This window comes from Protopterus annectens, chromosome 8.part0 (assembly GCF_019279795.1).
Source record: "Protopterus annectens isolate FY-2018-M chromosome 8.part0, PAN1.0, whole genome shotgun sequence".
NCBI classification, from domain to species: domain Eukaryota; kingdom Metazoa; phylum Chordata; order Ceratodontiformes; family Protopteridae; genus Protopterus; species Protopterus annectens.
This window is the reverse complement of record NC_056741.1, coordinates 47,924,145-47,943,905: the sequence shown is the minus strand read 5'-3', so window position 1 is coordinate 47,943,905 and position 19,761 is coordinate 47,924,145. Positions and strand designations below refer to the sequence as shown.

At 39.6% G+C, this 19,761-nt stretch overlaps 1 protein-coding gene across 1 annotated transcript in view; it reads right to left on the bottom strand.

The window, feature by feature from the left end:
• The window catches only part of LRRC23 (leucine rich repeat containing 23), a 1,080,884-nt gene that overhangs the window by 460,465 nt on the left and 600,658 nt on the right, over positions 1-19,761 (bottom strand). Inside the window, exon 6 of the mRNA XM_044079596.1 lies at positions 3,644-3,780. Within this exon, the coding sequence (XP_043935531.1) occupies positions 3,644-3,780 (137 nt within the window). The remainder of the gene's footprint in view (positions 1-3,643; positions 3,781-19,761) is intronic.

The window sequence follows — 19,761 nt, the reverse complement described above, 5'->3', positions numbered from 1 at the left end:
AATACAAGTACAAATACACACAAAGCGTGAGCAATATTGCCCATAGTGGAATAATATCGTGCAGATACATTTTAACAAATTCACACAGTTAAAGTCAAAAGCGATTTACAATATTTACAGAGTGTGAGAGATCGTATGGGAATTAGCTAAAGAAGGTTATAGCCGGCTATAAGGTGCTGAGGAACTCAGGAGGATACACTCCCAGGGGCTTTTGTTAAAGAGTTCTAGGTAGGGAGAATGCAGTTACATTTCCCATTTGGAGTAGAGGTAGGTGTAACGCTGAGTTATGAAGTTGCTTGTGTTTGACATTGTCCTTAGTGTGGACGGGAGAGAATTCCATTTCTTACCTAAGCAGAAGGAGAGGAGAAGTTGTCCAGCAGGACATTTAGGTTTGTGGACAGTAATTACGTTTTGGTGTTTAGATGTGAGAGTTCTATTTGGGATGTATGGGGGAAGGATGTTAGTTAGAGCAGGGCATTGGGTTGGATTAAATATTAGTCTACGTGCTGTAGTGAGCTGGATGAAGTCCAGGTAATTTGTGAATTCTAACCAGTTGAGGGATTGGAGGGTAACACAGTGATGAGTGAAATGTTTGGCTTTGGTGGCAAATTTAGAAATTTTGTTAGAACAGCTTTCAAGTTTGGAAGTGATGGAATAGGATAGGTTAGTTAGTAGCGGGACGCTGTACAGAAGGGAAGGAAGGAGGTAAGAGGAGGCCAGAGTATGCCTGGTAGAAGTAGAGAAGAAGTGGTTATTCCTGTATAGCATACCTAGTTTTTTGGTGGGTTTTCTTATATTTTGCTGAATATGGATGCCGAACTTGAGGTGTTCATCTATAGTTACACCAAGTAGTTTGGCAAAGGGAACAACTTTGATCGGAGAGTTGCTTTTGCTAAGGACTTGGAAGGAATTTTTATCAAAAGAGAAAGATTTTTAGGGTGTGAATAGTGGTATTTTAGATTTGTTAGCATTGACAGAAAGGTGATTTTGGTGCATCCAGATCTCAGTAGTTGAAGGAGTTCAGGGAGGTTAGAGGCAGATCAGACAAGTGTAGAGTCATCTGCATATTGGATGACTTTGGCATTAGGAATAGCAGAGTGAAAGTTATTGATAAAGATATTAAACAGCATTGGTCTGAGGATGGACGAACATAGTCGGAGAATGGACCAACATATTTGTTAATGGTGAGTTGATAAGGGTACAAGTACCACTCAGCTATGCAAACACATAAACTTTCATCCCACCTGCCAGTCACCCTTGGAGTTCCCCAGGGCTCCATTTTAGGACCTCTTCTTTTTTCACTATTCATCAATGACCTTCATGTAGCAGTCCCTTAAGCTACCTGTATTCAATATGCCGATGATTCCACACTTATATGTTCTGCCAACTCCACTTCTGATCTACACTCTCTAACTCAAAAAGTATTCAACTCAGTAGAAGACTGGTTCCGGAAATGCTGTCTCCTTTTAAACACCAAAAAGAAAGCTTCTACTCTTCACACCTACCAATAGGTCCTCTCCCATAAACTTCTCTATTAAATCTAACAATGGTACCCTCATCTTTCCCGATCCTACTACCAAACTATTAGGAGTTACAATTGACAACAACCTCAACTTCGATAACCATATAAATAACACCATTCAAACAGTGAACAGAAAAATGGGCTCCTTATATCGAATCAAACCCTTCTTAACTCCCATAGCTAGAACCACTATTGCCCACTCTCACTTAGTCTCAACTCTTCTCTATGCTTCTCCTATTTATACTAATCTAAAGAAAAATAATCTTCTCAAACTGTCTAACTCCTATAACAATATTGCCAGATTTGCCACTGGAAATGCATTTTGAAGACACCACTGTCTGAATCTAAAGCAGCTAGACTGGCTTGAACTCCCTAACGTGCCAACTTATTCCCAACTCACCATTGCTCATAAAATATTTTACCAACCAAATAATACTCCAATACTTGCTAACCTCATTACCCCTTATAATAATCTAAATTCCCTATACTCTTCAAGCAAACTACGTGCTAGCATAAGTAAGTCCAGTAACTTGTCAGGTGACAGCCTATTCTCCAATACTGCTGGGAAACATTGGAACCTTCTACCTATCAACCTAACACTACTACCTTCACTGTCACTCTTTAAGCAAAAACTCAAAAGTCACCTAAAATCACTCTGGTTATGCCCCTGCACTAACCCAGATTAATCTACTACCTATCCTATTTTTATCTTCTTACTGCCTATGGATACATAATCATACTCTACATACTCCTCTGTATGCTAAAATCTGGTCATTGTAAAACTTATATAACCACAAGCATTTATGTTAACTACAATGAACTGTAGTGTATCTTTACGTATCATACAATTACATGACTGATATAACTTTATACTCACCTTTTTAGTATTGTACTTTTTAATAACCTTCTTCTTTATTTCAAATACTTATTATTTTATTTGTCATACAATTGGATATTTCATTTTGTGCTATGTTGGAGCTTTTCTCCCCGGGCCACTACTGAAAATGGAAATATATCCAGTTGGGACTAGCCCGGTTAACAAATGTAAAATAAAAATAAAATAAATAAAGTAATATTTGTGTTGCACTATTTTCAAACCGTAGTTGTAGCTGATCATATACCAGTCTGCTTGCAGCACATACTGCACTGACTGCTGTTTGTAGACTACAGTGGAGAGACATGTTTGTGCATTAAATTGTTTTGCTCCAACCTAACAATCTACAGAACAGTTTTACTGCTCATCAGAAAAATGTCTTTTATAGAGACTATAACAAATTCAACTTCAATATTGCAGTACACCAAGCCACGCTCCATAGGAATAGTAAGACAATAAAAGTGTCCTGCTGACTGACGTGCTTCATTTAGTAGAACTTCACAGTGAATTGCAAACTCTACAATTATTTTGGGCAGCTTGTCATCTTGAAGCCCCATTCACTGCAATCACCTGAATGCTGTCACTGATAGAAAGTTAGCTGACGTAGGATATGATTTATCATTCAGTAAGAGCTGAGATACGAACTAAATGTGATATTAGAGAACTGCAGATTTAGGGTACAGTTTAACTAAGCCCCATTGCTGAGGGAATGGGCTGATGATGAGTGTCACCTGTTGTCATATAAAATTGTTGCTTGCATTTGTATGCAAGGCAGCATAAAAACTACTAACTAGTGTGAAGGAATTGTTTTCACTATTACGGTTGTATATTAGGAGTCAAAAGTTTTTAGCACTGTAGCAATCAAAACCACAATGCTGAGTCTAATGTATCATTCTAAGTTCTGAAATTAGTATAAAATCACTGCTCTTGGACACTGTGCTTTGGTATAAAGAGAGTTATAAGCTTATGTTTGTATTCAACTGTATTCATGTCCTGAAATCTAAGAACAATACAGCAAAGGAAATTAATAAAAACACAAACACAAAACTCTAAAAAACATCAATATAGATAAAATTCTGCCATTATAAATTGCAGGCCAGAATGAAAACCATCGGATATGATTTGTATTTATGTGAAAAAACATGACTGGACAAAGCAATAAGTAAACTTAGAAGTTAAACCCCCCCAAAAAGGGAACAGCAATAGCACATGGCTCTTAGGTGCTTAAATTTAATGTCTGACTGTACCTGATGTTAAGGTACTGAAGGGCCTTCATATTTTCAGAGAATCCAGAAAGATCTTCTAATTGGTTGTCTCGTAGGTGCAGTATAGTCAGGCGCTCCAGCCGCTCTAGTCCTTCAATATGTTTAATTGTATTCTGAGCCTGAAGAATTAAAAATTAAAAAATGAATTCATTAAACTATGGGCATTCATTCCACACAATATTGTCCTGTCATTATCAGCAATGGTTCCTGAACTCAGATTGCAGCTCCATAGCTAATATTCCTGTACCATGAGCCCCAGTGAAATGCACAGGTAGTGACAGAAATCTAACACTGATAAGAGTTTCTCCATAGCAGTACCTCTCAGTACCAACCATGGTTCCTGCACCCTGATATGTCCCCATATGTACTATTGCTGTACCCAGACTTAAGGTGACATACACCGGTAGTAACAGGCCTGTAAAATGGATCAGAACTTCTCACAACAGCATCCTGTCAGTACCCGCTGGGATTCCTGCACCCTGATACCTCCATGTATCTAGTGTACCTGTACGTAAACTCAATACTGACATCCACAGGCAGTGACAGGGCTGTAATACTGATAACTCCCTACAATGGTATCTTGTCAGTGCTAGTGATGGTTCCTGCACCCTGATACCTCCATGCATCTAGTGTACCTGCACCTAAACTCAATACTGGCATACACAGGCAGTGACAGGGTTTAAATCTGTTAAGAGCTGCCAACAACAGTATCCTGTCAGTACTGGATATATGTCTTTTGCACCCTTATACCATATCTAGTCTGCCTGTACCCACACTCGGAGTGACATGCACAAGTAGTGACAGGGTTGTGACACAGATTAGAGCTCCCCACAACAGCATAACAGCATCCTGTCAGTACTGGCTGTGGTTCCTGAACCCTGACCCCCCCCTTACCTGTATCTAGTGTCCCCCTGTAAAAACACACACAAAGACACCCACTGTTAATGACAGAGCTGTGAGCCTACTAAGAGTTTCCTACTCCAACTATGGTTCCTGAACCCTGAGCCACTCCTCTGTATCTGGTAATTCCTGTAGAGCTGTGAGCCTGCTGACAGCTCTCCACAGTAGTGTCAATCAGCACCATCTATAGTTTATTTATTTAACTGGGGTAGTGTGGTGGTCCCGTTTCAGCCACAGCCTGAAAGTTACCATGTGATATGGAAAAGGTAGTTGGAAAATGTAGGAAACAAAATAGTACAGGGATAGTTAATTAGAATGCAATATGGTAGTACATTTAAAACATAACATGACAACAGCATACTGTTTAAATCAAACAAAATATAATAAAACTTAATTTGACATTTGTGAAATACTGCAAGTCTAGGCTGCAGTTTCAGGATGAGTTTAAACTGCAGTTAGTTAGCTGTGAAAAGTTAAAGACTAAGCAATGGTAAGATAATTAGAAATGTTTAAAGGGTGAGTTGGCAATGAGAGGGCTGCTGTCATTGCATGAATACCTACAGGAAGTAACTGGGCCATGACCTGAGCCTGGTGAGAGCTCACACAGCAGTACCTTTCAGCATCACTTAAGGTTTCTATACCCTGACTCATTCCCCTATATTTAGTGCTCTCTTCACCTGTCCCTCCCCAGTGACACCTACTGGTAGTGACTCAACTGAGTCACTGCTGATAACTCCCAGTACCTGTCAGTACCAACTACGGCTCCTTTACCCTAACCCCCCTCCACTGTATTTACTATTCCTTTATCATACTTACAGTGACACACTCACTAATAAAGGCATACAGATATAAGCTGACAGACAGACACACACATACACACACATACACACACACACACACACACACACACACACACACACACACACACACACACACACACACACACCCCTTCTCAACAATAGTGCTCTGTCAGTACCAGCTGCAGCTCCTGTATCCTGATATTTCATCAGCCCTTTTCCTGGTCTCCTTTCCAAGTTCCACATCTGTGGCTTATTATACTCAATGGCATTAAAATAGCCTAAAGGAGTGATCATATTTAATGTAGTCAAGTTCAAAACCTGAATGTCATGATGTCAGTTTACAGAAAGGAATTATGCACCTCAAAATGCTTATAAAGCCTAATTTATATGTTTTTTTCATATTTCCTACTATACAGAAAACTGTGGGCAGGAGAGCATAAACGCAATAATTTCCTTATCTTCAGGGTAGTATTTTGTGTTTAGAATTTGCATTGAAAAACTGCCATTCCTAACTACTTTCTATGTTACTAGGTAACAAAAAACAACTGGGAGCATTTGTTTTCGACCTGACTTTGGTAGTAGCTAATGTTAAAAAAAGGAAAAATAAAGAAAAAAAGTCTGCCCTTTCAGTTTGTGTAAGGAAGACGTTAGGGTAATGTTCTAGCACATGCTAGGCAGTTGACAGAGAATAGATTCAGATTTCAGGAACAGTAATACATTATAATTCTAGTGAAAACAATCCAATTTTCTAGAAGTGTTTTTTTTTTCTGATAAAAAAATACAAGGACAAATCTTAAAAACACTTTAAAAGACAATGATTTATGATAGAGAAAAAGCACATGAAAAAGCAGACTTGAACCACAAAACAGTATCGTATGACAACCACAGTAAAAAATAAATGTGAATGGATGTTAAAAACATATTTTATTGAACCACATATAGATTGAGCGCTTTCGTCCTCATAGGTTCAAAGGTAGGTACTAGGTTATCGGCCCAAGGGCCTACGTAAGCCTAGCTAACAAGGTTCCATGGCTTACGTCACCCAAGAAAGTTATTTTCCTTTGCCACTGTTGAGCAGAGACACAGAAGTGATCCCGAGGGTGTATTTCCTATTTCCCATCCACTCACCAAGATTTTTCTTGAAGAGTGCTAATGAAGAACTTTGCTTGACATAGATGAGTAGCTTGTTCCAGAGTATAGGAAGTCTCTGAGACAGGAATCTATCCCTCCAGCATGTCTTGTTTATTGTGCTGGCAAGGTTTAGGTCCCTAGAGCATGTAGCTCAAAGGGATTGGGATTTCTTTAGGTGTAGCATGTCCAAAAGATCTGGGTTTGACATAGCCTTGTATGTTAGGCAGAGATCACCTCGGAGTAGGCGATATGCTACGGAGTAAAGCTGGAGTTTTTTGAGGCGGTCAGTGCAGGGCATTTGCTTGAGGCTAGTAATCCTCTTTGTGAGGTACTTCTGTGGCCTTTCCAGCTGCTGCAGATGTCTTGTGAGGTACATTCCAAAAGGGGGTGTTTACTCTATAATGGGTCTAATGAGTGTTGAGTAGAGGGGAAAATTGACCTCTTTTTTCCTGGATGAAAACCCTTTTATGATGAGGTGTGCCACGTAGAAGGATTTCCTGACTACTGTGGCGATGTGACTATCAAAGGACAAACTACTGTCCACCTGGGTCCCAAGGTCTCTTATCATGCATTCGGTGTTAAGTAGATTGCTGCCTATGTGGTAGTTCATGGTATAGAGTTTTTACCAAAGGGGATGACACTGCACTTTTTGGCACTGAGCTTGAGGCCATGGCTCTGACACCAGGCATCTGTCTCAGTGAGGCCCTTCTGTAGGATGTCCACATCATTTGGGGACTTGACTATGGCTCCTAGTTTGCAGTCATCTGTGAACCTCATTAGCCAGAGGCCTTCTGTGTTAGCCTGTACTTCAGAGAAGGAGATACCAAACAGGAGAGGTCCCAGGACAGAACCCTGTGGTACTCCACTTGTCACTGCTTTGAGGTCAGATTTGGAGTCTGCAACTTTTACAGTGTGGGTTCTGTCAGTGAGCCAGTTGGCAACCCATCTTGTGACGTAGGGATTTATACCTAGTTTAGTGAGTTTAGCTATAATTTCAGAATGGGGGATGGTGTCGAAAGCATTGGCAAGGTCAGAATAGGCCGTGTGAACCACCTTACCCTCATCCACGGCTTTGGTGACTGCCTCAAAGAAGTCAATCAGGTTCTGGAGGCATTATCTGCCGTTTACAAACCTGAACTGGGTGGGATCCAGAGTTTGGAGGTTACTAATGTCTTCGTTTATGAGTTCCATGATACGTTCTATGGCCAGGCTCGTCAGGCTAATAGGTCGATAGTTCCAGGGATCAGTGGTGGCTCCCCCTTTGTGGAGTGGAATAATTGTTGCTGTGCGCCATTCAGTGGGCATCAGTGGTGGCTCTCCCTTTGTGGAGTGGAATAATTGTTGCTGTGCGCCATTCAGTGGGCAAAAAGCCCGATGCGAGGCTATTATTGAACATGGTGCTTAAGTGGGGAGCCAGTTCGTTCTGAAGTTCATGTAAAATGCAGCCTGGGATGTTGTCCGGTCCCATGGATGCTGTGTTTTTGGCTCTAGAGAGTGCAGCTTTTACCTGTGTAGTTGTGATTACAGTGACTCTGCATTCTTCCTGTATAGATATGGGCCCTTTAGGGGGTGAGAGGGGGGGTAAAGTTAGCACTGAACCTATCTGCCAGGATGTTGGCAATATCAGTTGGCTCTGTAATTTTCGTGCCTTTGTGCTGTAACTCAGAGCAGATCTGGGTGTTGCCATTTAGATTCTTGACATAGCTATAGAATGCTTTGTGGTTTTCCTTGGATTTAGTGGTGATTTTGTTTTCGTAGCTAGCTTTGGAGGATCTTATAAGGGATCTCAGCTTCTTACTGAGGCTGACCAGGAGCTCCTCCACTCATGAGATTTTACTCTCTTTTGCAACAGTTTCTTCCTTCTGTTGTACAGTTTGTTTATGGCAGAGGACCACCAGATTGGATTCCTTTTTTTGGAGGATAGCGTCTTGGTTCTATTTGGGATAGCACCTTTAAACGGGACTTCTTCAAAGGTATATTAAAATAAGTTTTTAACGTCCATTCGCATTTATTTTTTACTGTGGGTGCTGTGCAATACTGTTTTGGTGTTCAAAATCTTAAAAACAGCTGACTCAGACTTCATATTTTATATCGGATTAGGAAAGGCTAGTTGAGTCTATTTTGTGTTTTTGTCAGAATCTCCTTCGTAGTAATGCCAGTTTACCTCTTTAAAGAAAATAAAGACCAGTTTTCCACCTCCATGGATGGTCTTAACTGAACCGGGTGAGGATGACAGTGGTGATGTGACAAGTACTCTGAATGTGAACAAATTCAGGAGGATTTTTCTGCTGAGGATACTTCTTTTGGAACTGTTTCCACTAGGAGTGGTCAAAAGTGAATCCATTGAGGATCAGAATCCCCAAACTGCATTTACTGAATAAATCTTGACAAAAAAAAACAATATTTTAAGCATTTTTGCAGGGGGGAAACTGCCCCTTGAACTTATATATACCAACTCCATGGTCGCAAAAAGAGAATCATGTCTTGCATAATTCACTGACAGTGACTTCCTATGAAGGAACTCCAGTCGTTAGTGAGTTGAACTTCGGGCAGTTGAAGCTCGAGCATTTAATCTTCGTCCACCAATAATGTTTGAAATTAACTTACAATTAATGCAATATATTTTTTGGAGTTTCTGAAGATTGAGAACTATTCCTTCCATAAGCTTATCAACTTTTTTGTTCTTGGTATAAGTCTCAGGATAGTATGTTGTTATTTGTCTTTCGGCTTTTACCGGTTAGGGGTCGCCACAGCGGAACTCCGGTATGCTAATGATTGGCAGTAGATTTTCACAAACGCCGAGGTGCCAGCTTGATGTCCAACCTTCAACGAAGGCACGCCCATTTATGCATGTCTTTCGAATGCCCATCCAACCGCGGGGAGGACATGCAGATTCCACACAGAAGGGACTCCCTAACAGTGCCTTGCTTTCACTCTCTCATGCCTTTAAGATCATTACTGGAGACTGGATTCCATCTTCTTTTTCTTGCTCATTTCCTATACAGCTGGTAAGACAGTTTTACATATGTGCGAGTCATATAAATTTTAATAAAATGTTACAAAATAAAATTAATATCATAATTTCCACCCACGGCATTTCCAAACACAAAAAATTTACACTGAATTAGAGAACATTTAGAGCAGAACTTTCATCGTGCAAGATGGGTCACACGGAAATGATGTTACTTTTCCACATTTTCCTTGCCCAAGAGAAAGTCACCAGACACCAGTTGTAGACATTTCTGAGTTATTGTCCCTGAACAGTTGGCACATACATTAATGAGTCTGAAGACTGTACTTCCCGCCAACTATTCCTTTTCTGTGCATTTATTACAGCTTCAGAAACTTTATATTCAAGACATGGCCACAAAATTGAATTCATTCCTTGGTAATGTCAGTACAAGGATAGCATGTGGTCGTACCCATAGATTTTAACACCTAAAAGCTTGTTTTCTGCTCAGGAGAGAAGCAACATTAGCCTTCATGGTTACGAAGGCAGCACAACATACAGATTTCTGTGTCCTAGTTTAACCTTGTGGAACTATTTACAATTTTTACAGATGTCGCTCTTGAACTGAAGAAATTAACTATTTGTTTACATTAAACTGGTAACTATACATACAAATAAGTACATTTAATGTCTCAACTACTATCCTGTTGGAATGATGATTTTTTTTCAATAAAGGCTATCATACAGGTGAGAGTTTTGCTAACAGCATTAAAGATAATGAACAGCTATCCTTTTCCATCCCTTGCTGCCTCTTTATCAATGTTAGTCCAGACATGGCACTGGGGTTTACCTCATAACTTAGATAACTTAGAACAAGTATAAAAAACTGTCAACACCTCTAAAATCAAATAACATTTGGTTTTGTAAAGAAAAGTTCCTTAAGGATTTCCAGGTTCTTACTTGCAGAGGGTGGTACCAGCAATGTATAAGGTTTCTGAACCACAGACCCTGTAAACTTCTAAAAAGGATGGCATCTCCTCCAAAATTATTAAAAATGAATAAAGTTGGCATTGTCTATGATGTTAAATAGTAAACTCTTTTAAGTGATTGCCAAAAAAGTCAGATTCAGAAACACTATTCTTATTGGTGACAAGAGGTAGGAAAGAGAAATTGCTTTTCTCTTTGCTTGAAATGAAGCAGGCCTCATACCAGGGATTATTTTAAGCACCTTTATTAATTTATCACTTAAGGCATAGGCTCATATGCACTAAGAAAAAAATCATTTTAATGTTTTTTTCATTTACATGCATTATGTATGACATATGTTTTCTTTCTTTGTAACAACTATCATTTTGTCCACCATTATATAAATTGCTCATTTCTTGCCTTCCCTTAAACCTCACTCCTCCTCCTGAACATTATTCTGCATGTACTGTTCCCACAAATTCCATTTATTTCTATGGTGTTTGCTCTTTCCCTTTTCAGAAGATCCCTCATCCAGTTCTTTTACCTCTTTTACAATAGTCAGCACTTCAAGTCCAGTTGGTTTAGATTTTGATTTTCTAATAATTGCTTTTTCGGAAGCCAACAGAATTAAACTTACCACGGCCTTACTATGTCTATAGTAATTATTTTCTCCCCCAATACTTCTGAAAGAGTTCTGTGCAGGAAATTTTAACATCTGTCAGCTCATTAAACTCTCAAAAAATGTGTTTCTGATGACCTCTTTCTTCCCCATCACACCTCCAACATTTGCTATCTACCTGAGGAAAAATTCTTTGAAGACTGCTTGGGGTATAACAATACCTATGCAAACCCTTCCAAGCAAAAATGCTAAAGCTTCTGGACTGTTGCATACTTGGGAGACATACGTGCGTCCTCCCATTTTCCTTTGTAAATCAATGTTCTAGTCTCTCATCCTAATCTTTTCTAACCTCCTCTGATTATTTTGATAAATAACATGGATGCAGTAAGAACATACTCCTCCCTATCATTTATCTAAATTATAGTCTCATTATTCTTATATAAGCTTTATTATAGACTAGAATTCTCTTCAGAGATGTTTTGCTTGAACATAAGCAACTTTTGAATTAATCTGTCCCACTGCAGTGCTCGTTTTTCATCTTCAGAGTCTTATGTTTCACTGAGAAATGAGTTATTATCGGGAAACTTATTTTTCTTTACATCAACATATTTTGTTATATAGAAGTACTAAAAATTAAACCAAACTCCTTACAACACAATTTGTTTGGCACTGAATTTCCACCTGAAACTCCAGGCTTTCGAAAACTTAATTACATGACTGAACAAATTTGTAAAATGAAAATAACAGCAGGTTGTATTACTCTTTAAAATGTATACAAGTGAATCGTAGTTACTTCATGGCAGAAAAATGATTTCATGCACTCCGCTAGAGTTAAGTAAGTAAACTTACACACACACACACACACACACACACACACACACACACACACACACACACACACGTACACACACACACACATCCTGGTAAATCGAGTATACCAGCAAGAAAAAAAAAAAAAAAGCAGGAAACTGTGATCATATGCATTTAATTGCACCAGTACACTTAATGCAAGATAAGTGGTGACTGAACCTTGAGACCTAGACAGATATTAAAGTACTGAAATAGAATAGGTCTCAGACTTGTTTTTGTTTAACTCAAATTAACAGCCCTTTCCATTCAAAAAATAACTTATGTTATGAGCTGATCTGTAAGACTGGTGAAAGTCAGAGCTGGACCACGGTCAAATCAAGATCTAGGCAGAGTAATGGAACAACCCCCCATAGCCATTCCAGTGTCCCATTATTTGGGTGTGTCTGCTCAGCTACCATAAACACGGTTCAAAACTGTCAGTGTGCACACTATTTTCTTCTTTATGGATGTGGATTTAATTTAAATGTATAATTTATTTATCATTTGTCCCAAAAATAACCACAGGTTTGTCCCATAATTATTCAGGGAATACCCGGGGTAGTATTTATTCTACTAGGAGATATTTGGCCATTGCATCAGGGAAATTCCCCTAACAGGTGCCGTGAGATCTACATGCACTTGAGCTACCACCAACTCAGGCAGACGGAGCCTCGGTTTCCAGCCAGACAGAGCCTCGGTTTAATGTCGTACCTGAAGGAAGATACACACAGGAGTGCAGCACACCCCTTATGCTTCACTATAGTGTCAGCAATCCATCTACATGATGTGGAGATATAATCCACACCTTCTGCACCAAAGGCAGCTGTGTGCTACCTGTTATACCAATAACACACTGCTTTCAAATTTTATAGCACAATTACTGATTGCCATTTTTTAAACAAAACAGTTGCACATTGAAAACTGAAGTTTACATGATCTAAAAATGCAGTGAAACTCACATTCATTGAATATGCACATCTAGAAGCTGATTAAATGTACCTTTGTCCCCAGACTGTTTTCAAACAAAACCTCCATATCTAAATCAGAGTTTAAAATGTCAGATTTTACCTCATAAGAAAACGTTTGAGTATGTGCCAATGTATACTTCTAAAACAGTAAGACTATTAGTGGCCCCAAACACAGTATCTGCAAAATCATTAAGGCTAGTCTTAGGAGAAAAGGATCCCCCCACCATACACACAAGCTAACCCATCCTGGCATACACACACTATCCTTTTTCTCATAGTTTGTCTTAATCTTCACTTTTTTACTGCAGTTATTCATTCATTCTATCCAAGCAAGACTGCATTTTGAAAACTGTGGAGGACACAACTGCATTAAGATGAGAAGCCATGGGGGTTATGATGTCCCCTCTCTGGGCCAGTAATCAAGGAGCCTGAGTCCTCAACACTGACACTGGAGAGAGACATTTGCTTGGAACAAAAATGGATACACCCAGTATTTCCAGATGCATCTCTCTCTGCAACAAGCACAATTTCCCTTAAGAGCAGACAGGGAACACACTCAGTCCGGGGTCAGGATTTCTCTATCTTTCTCTCCAAGTCTCCAGTAACACTCCCCACTGGCACAGCTGTACAGTTGAGTCCTCAGCCGAGTGTCCAAGAAAATTACTCCACCACCCCCTCTGTGAAACCAGTGCTCTGTGTTCCTGTTCCAAGCAGCTGACACACAAACTCTTTGAGATTTGATTTACACAGACACACACACACACACACACACACACACACACACACACAGGAAAGGGTAGTACAGAATTCTAGCTATGCTACCTTCTGCCCAAACTACAAGACTAGTTACTGCCACCAGACATTCCAAAGCTGAGGTACTCTAAGGCTTTTACAAGGGTACCCAATTATACTGAATTAAATTAATACTAATATAAATGGTAGTGTTTTGACCAATCCAGTAAGTCTTTCAGGAGTGGCCACAGTGTCACTGAATAAATATAAGTACTCTCTTAGGTTAACATATTCTCTAAAGGACCAGGCACAATGAAAAGTTTAGATATATTTAATAATAAATAATAAAAGAACATGAAAATATGGAATATCTATTTACAATAAACACCAGAGTTTCAATCGCAGAAAGTATTAAAATAATACAGATGAATAGTTTCACACAGATAAAGAAAAAAAGAAGTTATGTCTTACCATAGCATCCCATCTGTGTTGTTGATCTTCACTAATCCTTGATTGTGGGCTTGGTTCCGAGCCTCGGAACTGACTCAGCCATTATTCCAGCTTGCACCTTCCAAAAACTCTTGAGCTATGTTCCAACCACAGTGCTCCTCACCAAATTACCTGATTGAGTTTGCAAATCATAATGAGAGACAAGAAATAATACATAAAAAACATATGTGTCCCTATTACGGTGTCAGTCTTTGTGAATATCCGCTCCACCAAGAGTTCTAAAGGCAGAGGGAAAAAGGGAGGGAATGTCAAAGATTGGTGAAGATTGACAACACAGATGGAATGTTATTGTAGCTCAATGTGTGTGTATGTACCTTTAAGAAGCTATCCAAGGACTTACACAAGTGTATAAATACTGAGTATGTGTGAGCCTGACTGCCATTTTGTAGTAAGCTGTTAAAATGTAAGCATGTATGTATGCAAGGTCTGTCTGTTAGCTAGTCTCATTTATATTTTATGAAGCTGCTATCCATCCTGATATGTTTTTATGTATTAAAGCATCTAAACAAAATATCCCACCTGCTTGTTATCTATCATAGAGAAGGACGAACAACAGTTATGGTAAGACACAACTTCTTTATCTGATGTTCAATCTTCACATAATCCTTGATTGTGGGGTACAGTCCCTAGCTACCTGAATCTTGGGAGGTCTTGTGGAAGAATATTCCTGAGCACCATCAAGCCGAATGATGCACATCCCCTAGAGACCTGGTCTAGTTTACAATCAGTAATAAATGTATGAGGAGATGCCCGTTGCTGCTACACAAATATCATCTAAAGAGGCTCTGGCATGAAAAACTGCCGATGCTGCTATAGCTCTAATTGAATGTGCTTTTACAGGTCCAGGTGGGTGCAGTCCCTTTCTGTTGTAAACAAAGGTGATGCAGTCCTTAAGCCATTTCACCAGGGTAACTTTAGATACCGGACTGCCTAAAGAGACTGAAAAAAAGGCAATAAATAAATGGTCAGATTTTCTAATAACCTTTGTTCTGTGAAGGTAGAAATGTAATTGTCTGTGTACATCTAGTAAGTGTAGATAGTATTCCCCTATGTTGGAAAAGTTGGGAAGAAAGACTGGGAGATGTAGAGTCTGACTGATATTTGACTCAGAAACAACCTTTGGTAAAAAGGAAGGATTTGTCCAGAGGGAGACCCTGTCCTCATGAAAGATTAAGTAGGGAGGCTTACAGGACAAGGCTTGTACTTCCAATATTCTCCTGGTAGAATAGATATCTATTAGATAACTATTAAAAATAAGGTTTTCCAGGACAAGAATTTTAAGTCACAATTTGCTGAAGGTTCAAAAGGGGAGAAATAAGAAACTGAAGTACCAAATTCAAATCCCATGACACAGATGGTTCTGTATATAGAGGTCTGAGCATTAAGGTTCCTTTCATAAGGCTTTACAAAGTTTATATGGACTTCTAGACTGGATATTGGTTTTCCACCCTCAAAACCATCATAACTCCCAAAACCTTCCAAATGCCCTCAGTGACCACTGCCCTATAACAGTTACCAGACATACTCCCCACCTTACCAAACCTAACAAATTTATTACCACCCGCTCACTTTCTCATTTCTGTCCTAACTCCTTTATTCACCAACTCTCAAAAATTAACTGGTCTTATCTCACCACTCTTCCTTTAGATGAAGCTGTCCACTCCTTCAACACTACATTTCTAAACATTTTTAACTCCCTTGCTCCTCTTCGCACGATTAAAATCAAATCTAATTACTGCTCCCTGGCTCACTAAATCTACCAGAACCCTCATGAAAGACCGGGTTAAGATTTGGAAAATGTGGACTAAAACTAGGACCCCTTTTCTTTTTCAGAAATATAAAGAACTCAGAAATAAAATAAACAAAATCATCCATTATGACAAAATAAACTTCTATGCCAGTCCTCCCTCTACTCTTAAATCAGACCCAAAGAAATTCTGGAGCTCTATTAAACAGACTCTTCATCCAGGAAACCTTTCCACTCCTAACCCATGTCCCAGTGCAACACATGAAGACATAGCCAACAAATTTAACAATCATTTTATAAACTAAATAACGTTCATAATAAACTCTCTCCCCCCAGAAACAACACTAGCACCCCACAAGCTCTATACCTCTTCCAAACCCTCCTAACTCCTTCTCTTTAAAAACAGTATCAACTAACTATGTAAAGTCATTACTCTCTAAACTTAAACACGGTCTTTCATGAGGGTTCTGGTAGATTTAGTGAGCCATCTGTTGACAAGCTACCCTCTTACTTCCTGCAGATTGCCTCTGAACCTCTTGCCTATCCTGTATCCATCTTAATCAACCGATCCATTTCTGAATCATATGTCCCCACTGTATGGAAGAATTTCTTTACTCTACCAATTCACAAAGGGGGCAACTCCTCAGACATATCCAACTTCAGACCGATTGCTTCTCCACTCTCAAAAATCCTAGAGAAATGCATTCACAAGCAGGTAATGCATTACCTTCACCAGGAAACCCTTCTCACACCCACACAGCATGGTTTCCATCCCAAGCATAGTACAACTACAGCACTCATATCATTCATCAACATAGTCTCCCTAGCTCGTGATAACAATAAACTCGTCTCATGCCAATTCCTTGACCTTTCTAAAGCCTTTGACTCTGTCTCTCACCCACTCTTTCTAGATAAACTCACTAACTTACATTTCTCTCCCCCTACTATCTCCTGGTTCTCCAGCTATCTCTCTACCCACCAGCAATCAGTTAAATGGCTCTCTGCACTATCCTCCCCTCTCACTGTACAAATTGGAGTCCACCAAGGGTCCATACTTGGACCACTACTCTTTAATATTTTCACCAACTTGCTCTACTCCTCTTGTCCCTAGTCATCTCTTGTCTAATATGCTGATGACTCAACTGTTATAACCATTACTGACAACCCAACTGACCTCCACTCAACTACCCAGGCATCCTTCCACACCATTAAGATTTGGCTTAGTGATAACAAACTAATACTTAATCCAAAAAATAAACTAAGCTCCTACTCTTCCTCCCTAAAAACATCACCACACTCAAAAGTACATTTACCATTTTATCCTGCAACAACACTATCATCTCAGCTGAATCTAGTACTAAATTGCTAGGTGTTACAATAGATGATCAGCTTAAGTTTGATCTCCATATTGCTAACTCGGTAAAAATAACTCATCAGAAACTTGGACACCTTTTCCGTAGCAAGAAAAACTTAACTAACACTGCCCGAATAACTCTCTCACAGGCTTTATTGCTCCCAACACTCCTATACAGCTGCCACATATTCACAAACCTAAATTCTACACTTATTTCCAAGCTTGAAACTATCTATAATAAGATTGCCAGATTTGCAGCTAACCAAACCTACATGGCACACCACTGCTTAGCACTACAGCAACTAGACTGGCTAGAATTCCCTCAGCTGCTCCAACTATACCAACTACAAATCATCCACTCTGTCCTCTATCTACCCTACTTCTGCCCCAGCCTCTCCACTATCATATCCAAATATTCCCCTGCTAGGATGCTACACAGCTCAAATCAAGAATTATTAGAATTCTACAAACCCAAAACCAAAATAGGCTGCCTTCTCTATAACTATAACCCAGCTACTTCCTGGAACCAATTCCCCTTGGAAATAAAATCCCTCCAGCATAGCAAAAGTTTCAAATTAGCCACAAGGAAATACCTAAAAACAAAGTGGTCTTGCCACTGTAGCCAACCACCCTGAAACCATCATCCTTTCACCTATTTCACCACCTCACTTAATGTATCTCTAACACTATTCCCCTACCTCTTCCCATCCTCTATCTCCAACCACTCTTAATTCTTAAAGTCTCAAAACAACCTACATGTCTAGTCTATCTCCTATACTCTACCTCCCCTACATCTCCTACTAGCCATTCTTACTTTCCTTTCTTGTTTCCAAACTCCTACACAACTAGACCCTACCCACTTTAAATAAGCATCTACCTAACTATTAACTCATTTTGCTCCAAGCAGCTTAAAAAATATTGTAACTAGTCACATTTTCTTCTGCTAATTGTTTAAAACCTTGTTTGTAACAACTCACATACTTGTCTGCCAATTGTTAATACTCTGTATAATTGAATTGCCTGAGGAGTTTTTTTTTTCTCTCCAGATCTCTGCTTGGAAGATCCTATAGCTGATTGTTACTACTATGTTACTAAAATTTAATAAATTGTTTTCTAGTCCTGAGGAGCTTTTCTCCCCAGGTCTCTGCTGAAAATGAACCAAAAGCTCAGCCAGACTAACCCGGTTAACAAATGTAAAATAAATGTAAAATAAATAAATAAATAAAATGTATATGACATTAGTGATGAGCCATTAAAACCAATGTGGAGGTTAGATATCGCAGCAAGATGCATGAGAATAATAGAGGCTGAATAGCTTGTCTCATAGAATAAGGCTAAGAAGTCTAAAACTTTTTCTATAGGTGCTGAATATGGGTCAGAATTACAGTCTAGTGATCACTTAGTAAACTTCAACCACTTGTTATGATACAATTTTCTAGTTGAAGGTTTGTGGTGGGCCAGAATGATGCATTGGACTGGTGAGGTGAGTGAGGGATGCCTGGCAATCATGGAAACTGGAGAAGCCATGCAGTGAGCTTAAGATGTTGTAGATTTGGATAAATCAGTTCATCTGGTGAAATAATAGGTCGGGAGCTGGGTCTAGTATCAAGGATTTCCAAAGCAGATGAAGCCATATGAAGGGAAACCAAACTTGTGTAGGCCAGAATGGGACAATGAGGATTATTCTGTTCTTTGACATGTTGGCTTTCTTGAAACTGACATATTAGTGGAATCAGAGGGAAAGGCGTACAATAGACAGGGGGACCAACTGTGAAGGAGAGCGTTTTTGGGTGACTCCCCTGAGGGGGGGGGGTTAGGGCAAAGTGACTGCTGCAGTTATTGTTCACAGGGGATATGAACAGGTCACAGCAAGGTTAGCCCCAGTGATGGAATATCTTGCCCGCCATCACTGGATTGAGACCATTCATGAGGAAGGATGTTAGTTCTGCTCAATTTGTCTGCAATCATGTTGGAGCTCCCCAGAATATGCATTGCCATTAGAAAGCAGTTGGAGGAAATTGCCCATTGCCAAACTCCGACTGATTCCTGACAAACAGGGTAAGATCTGTTTCCTCTTTTTTGTTAATGTACCAGACAACTGACATATTGTCTGTTTGTATTGCAATCATTCCCAAGGGAAGGGTATTTTGAAATGCCTGTGACTCTTAACAGCACTGCCCTCATCTCTAGAACATTGATATGCAAGTTGGTCTCCAGCTGGGACCAAGTGCCTTGTACTGTCTTTCCCAGATAATACTCCCCCATCCTATCTGTGATGCGTCTGTGCTCACTGTGGCTTGGAGTTGAAGAGGGACAAAGGGACGGCCCAACAATATTTCATTGGAATGAAGCAACCAACTTAGATCTTCCTTGCATCGATTGGTGATCAGAATCAGATGGGGCATTGGTTGATTCAACAAAGACCTCCTTTCCTAGCAACTGACCCAGAATCTCGCACATATGTGTCAATAACACACACGCATAGAACTCTGCTAAGATTTGTTGCAGCTTCTGCAACTCATAAAACAATAAAACACTTCTACTCTTCTTACAGGAGCTAATAAACCATTCTCT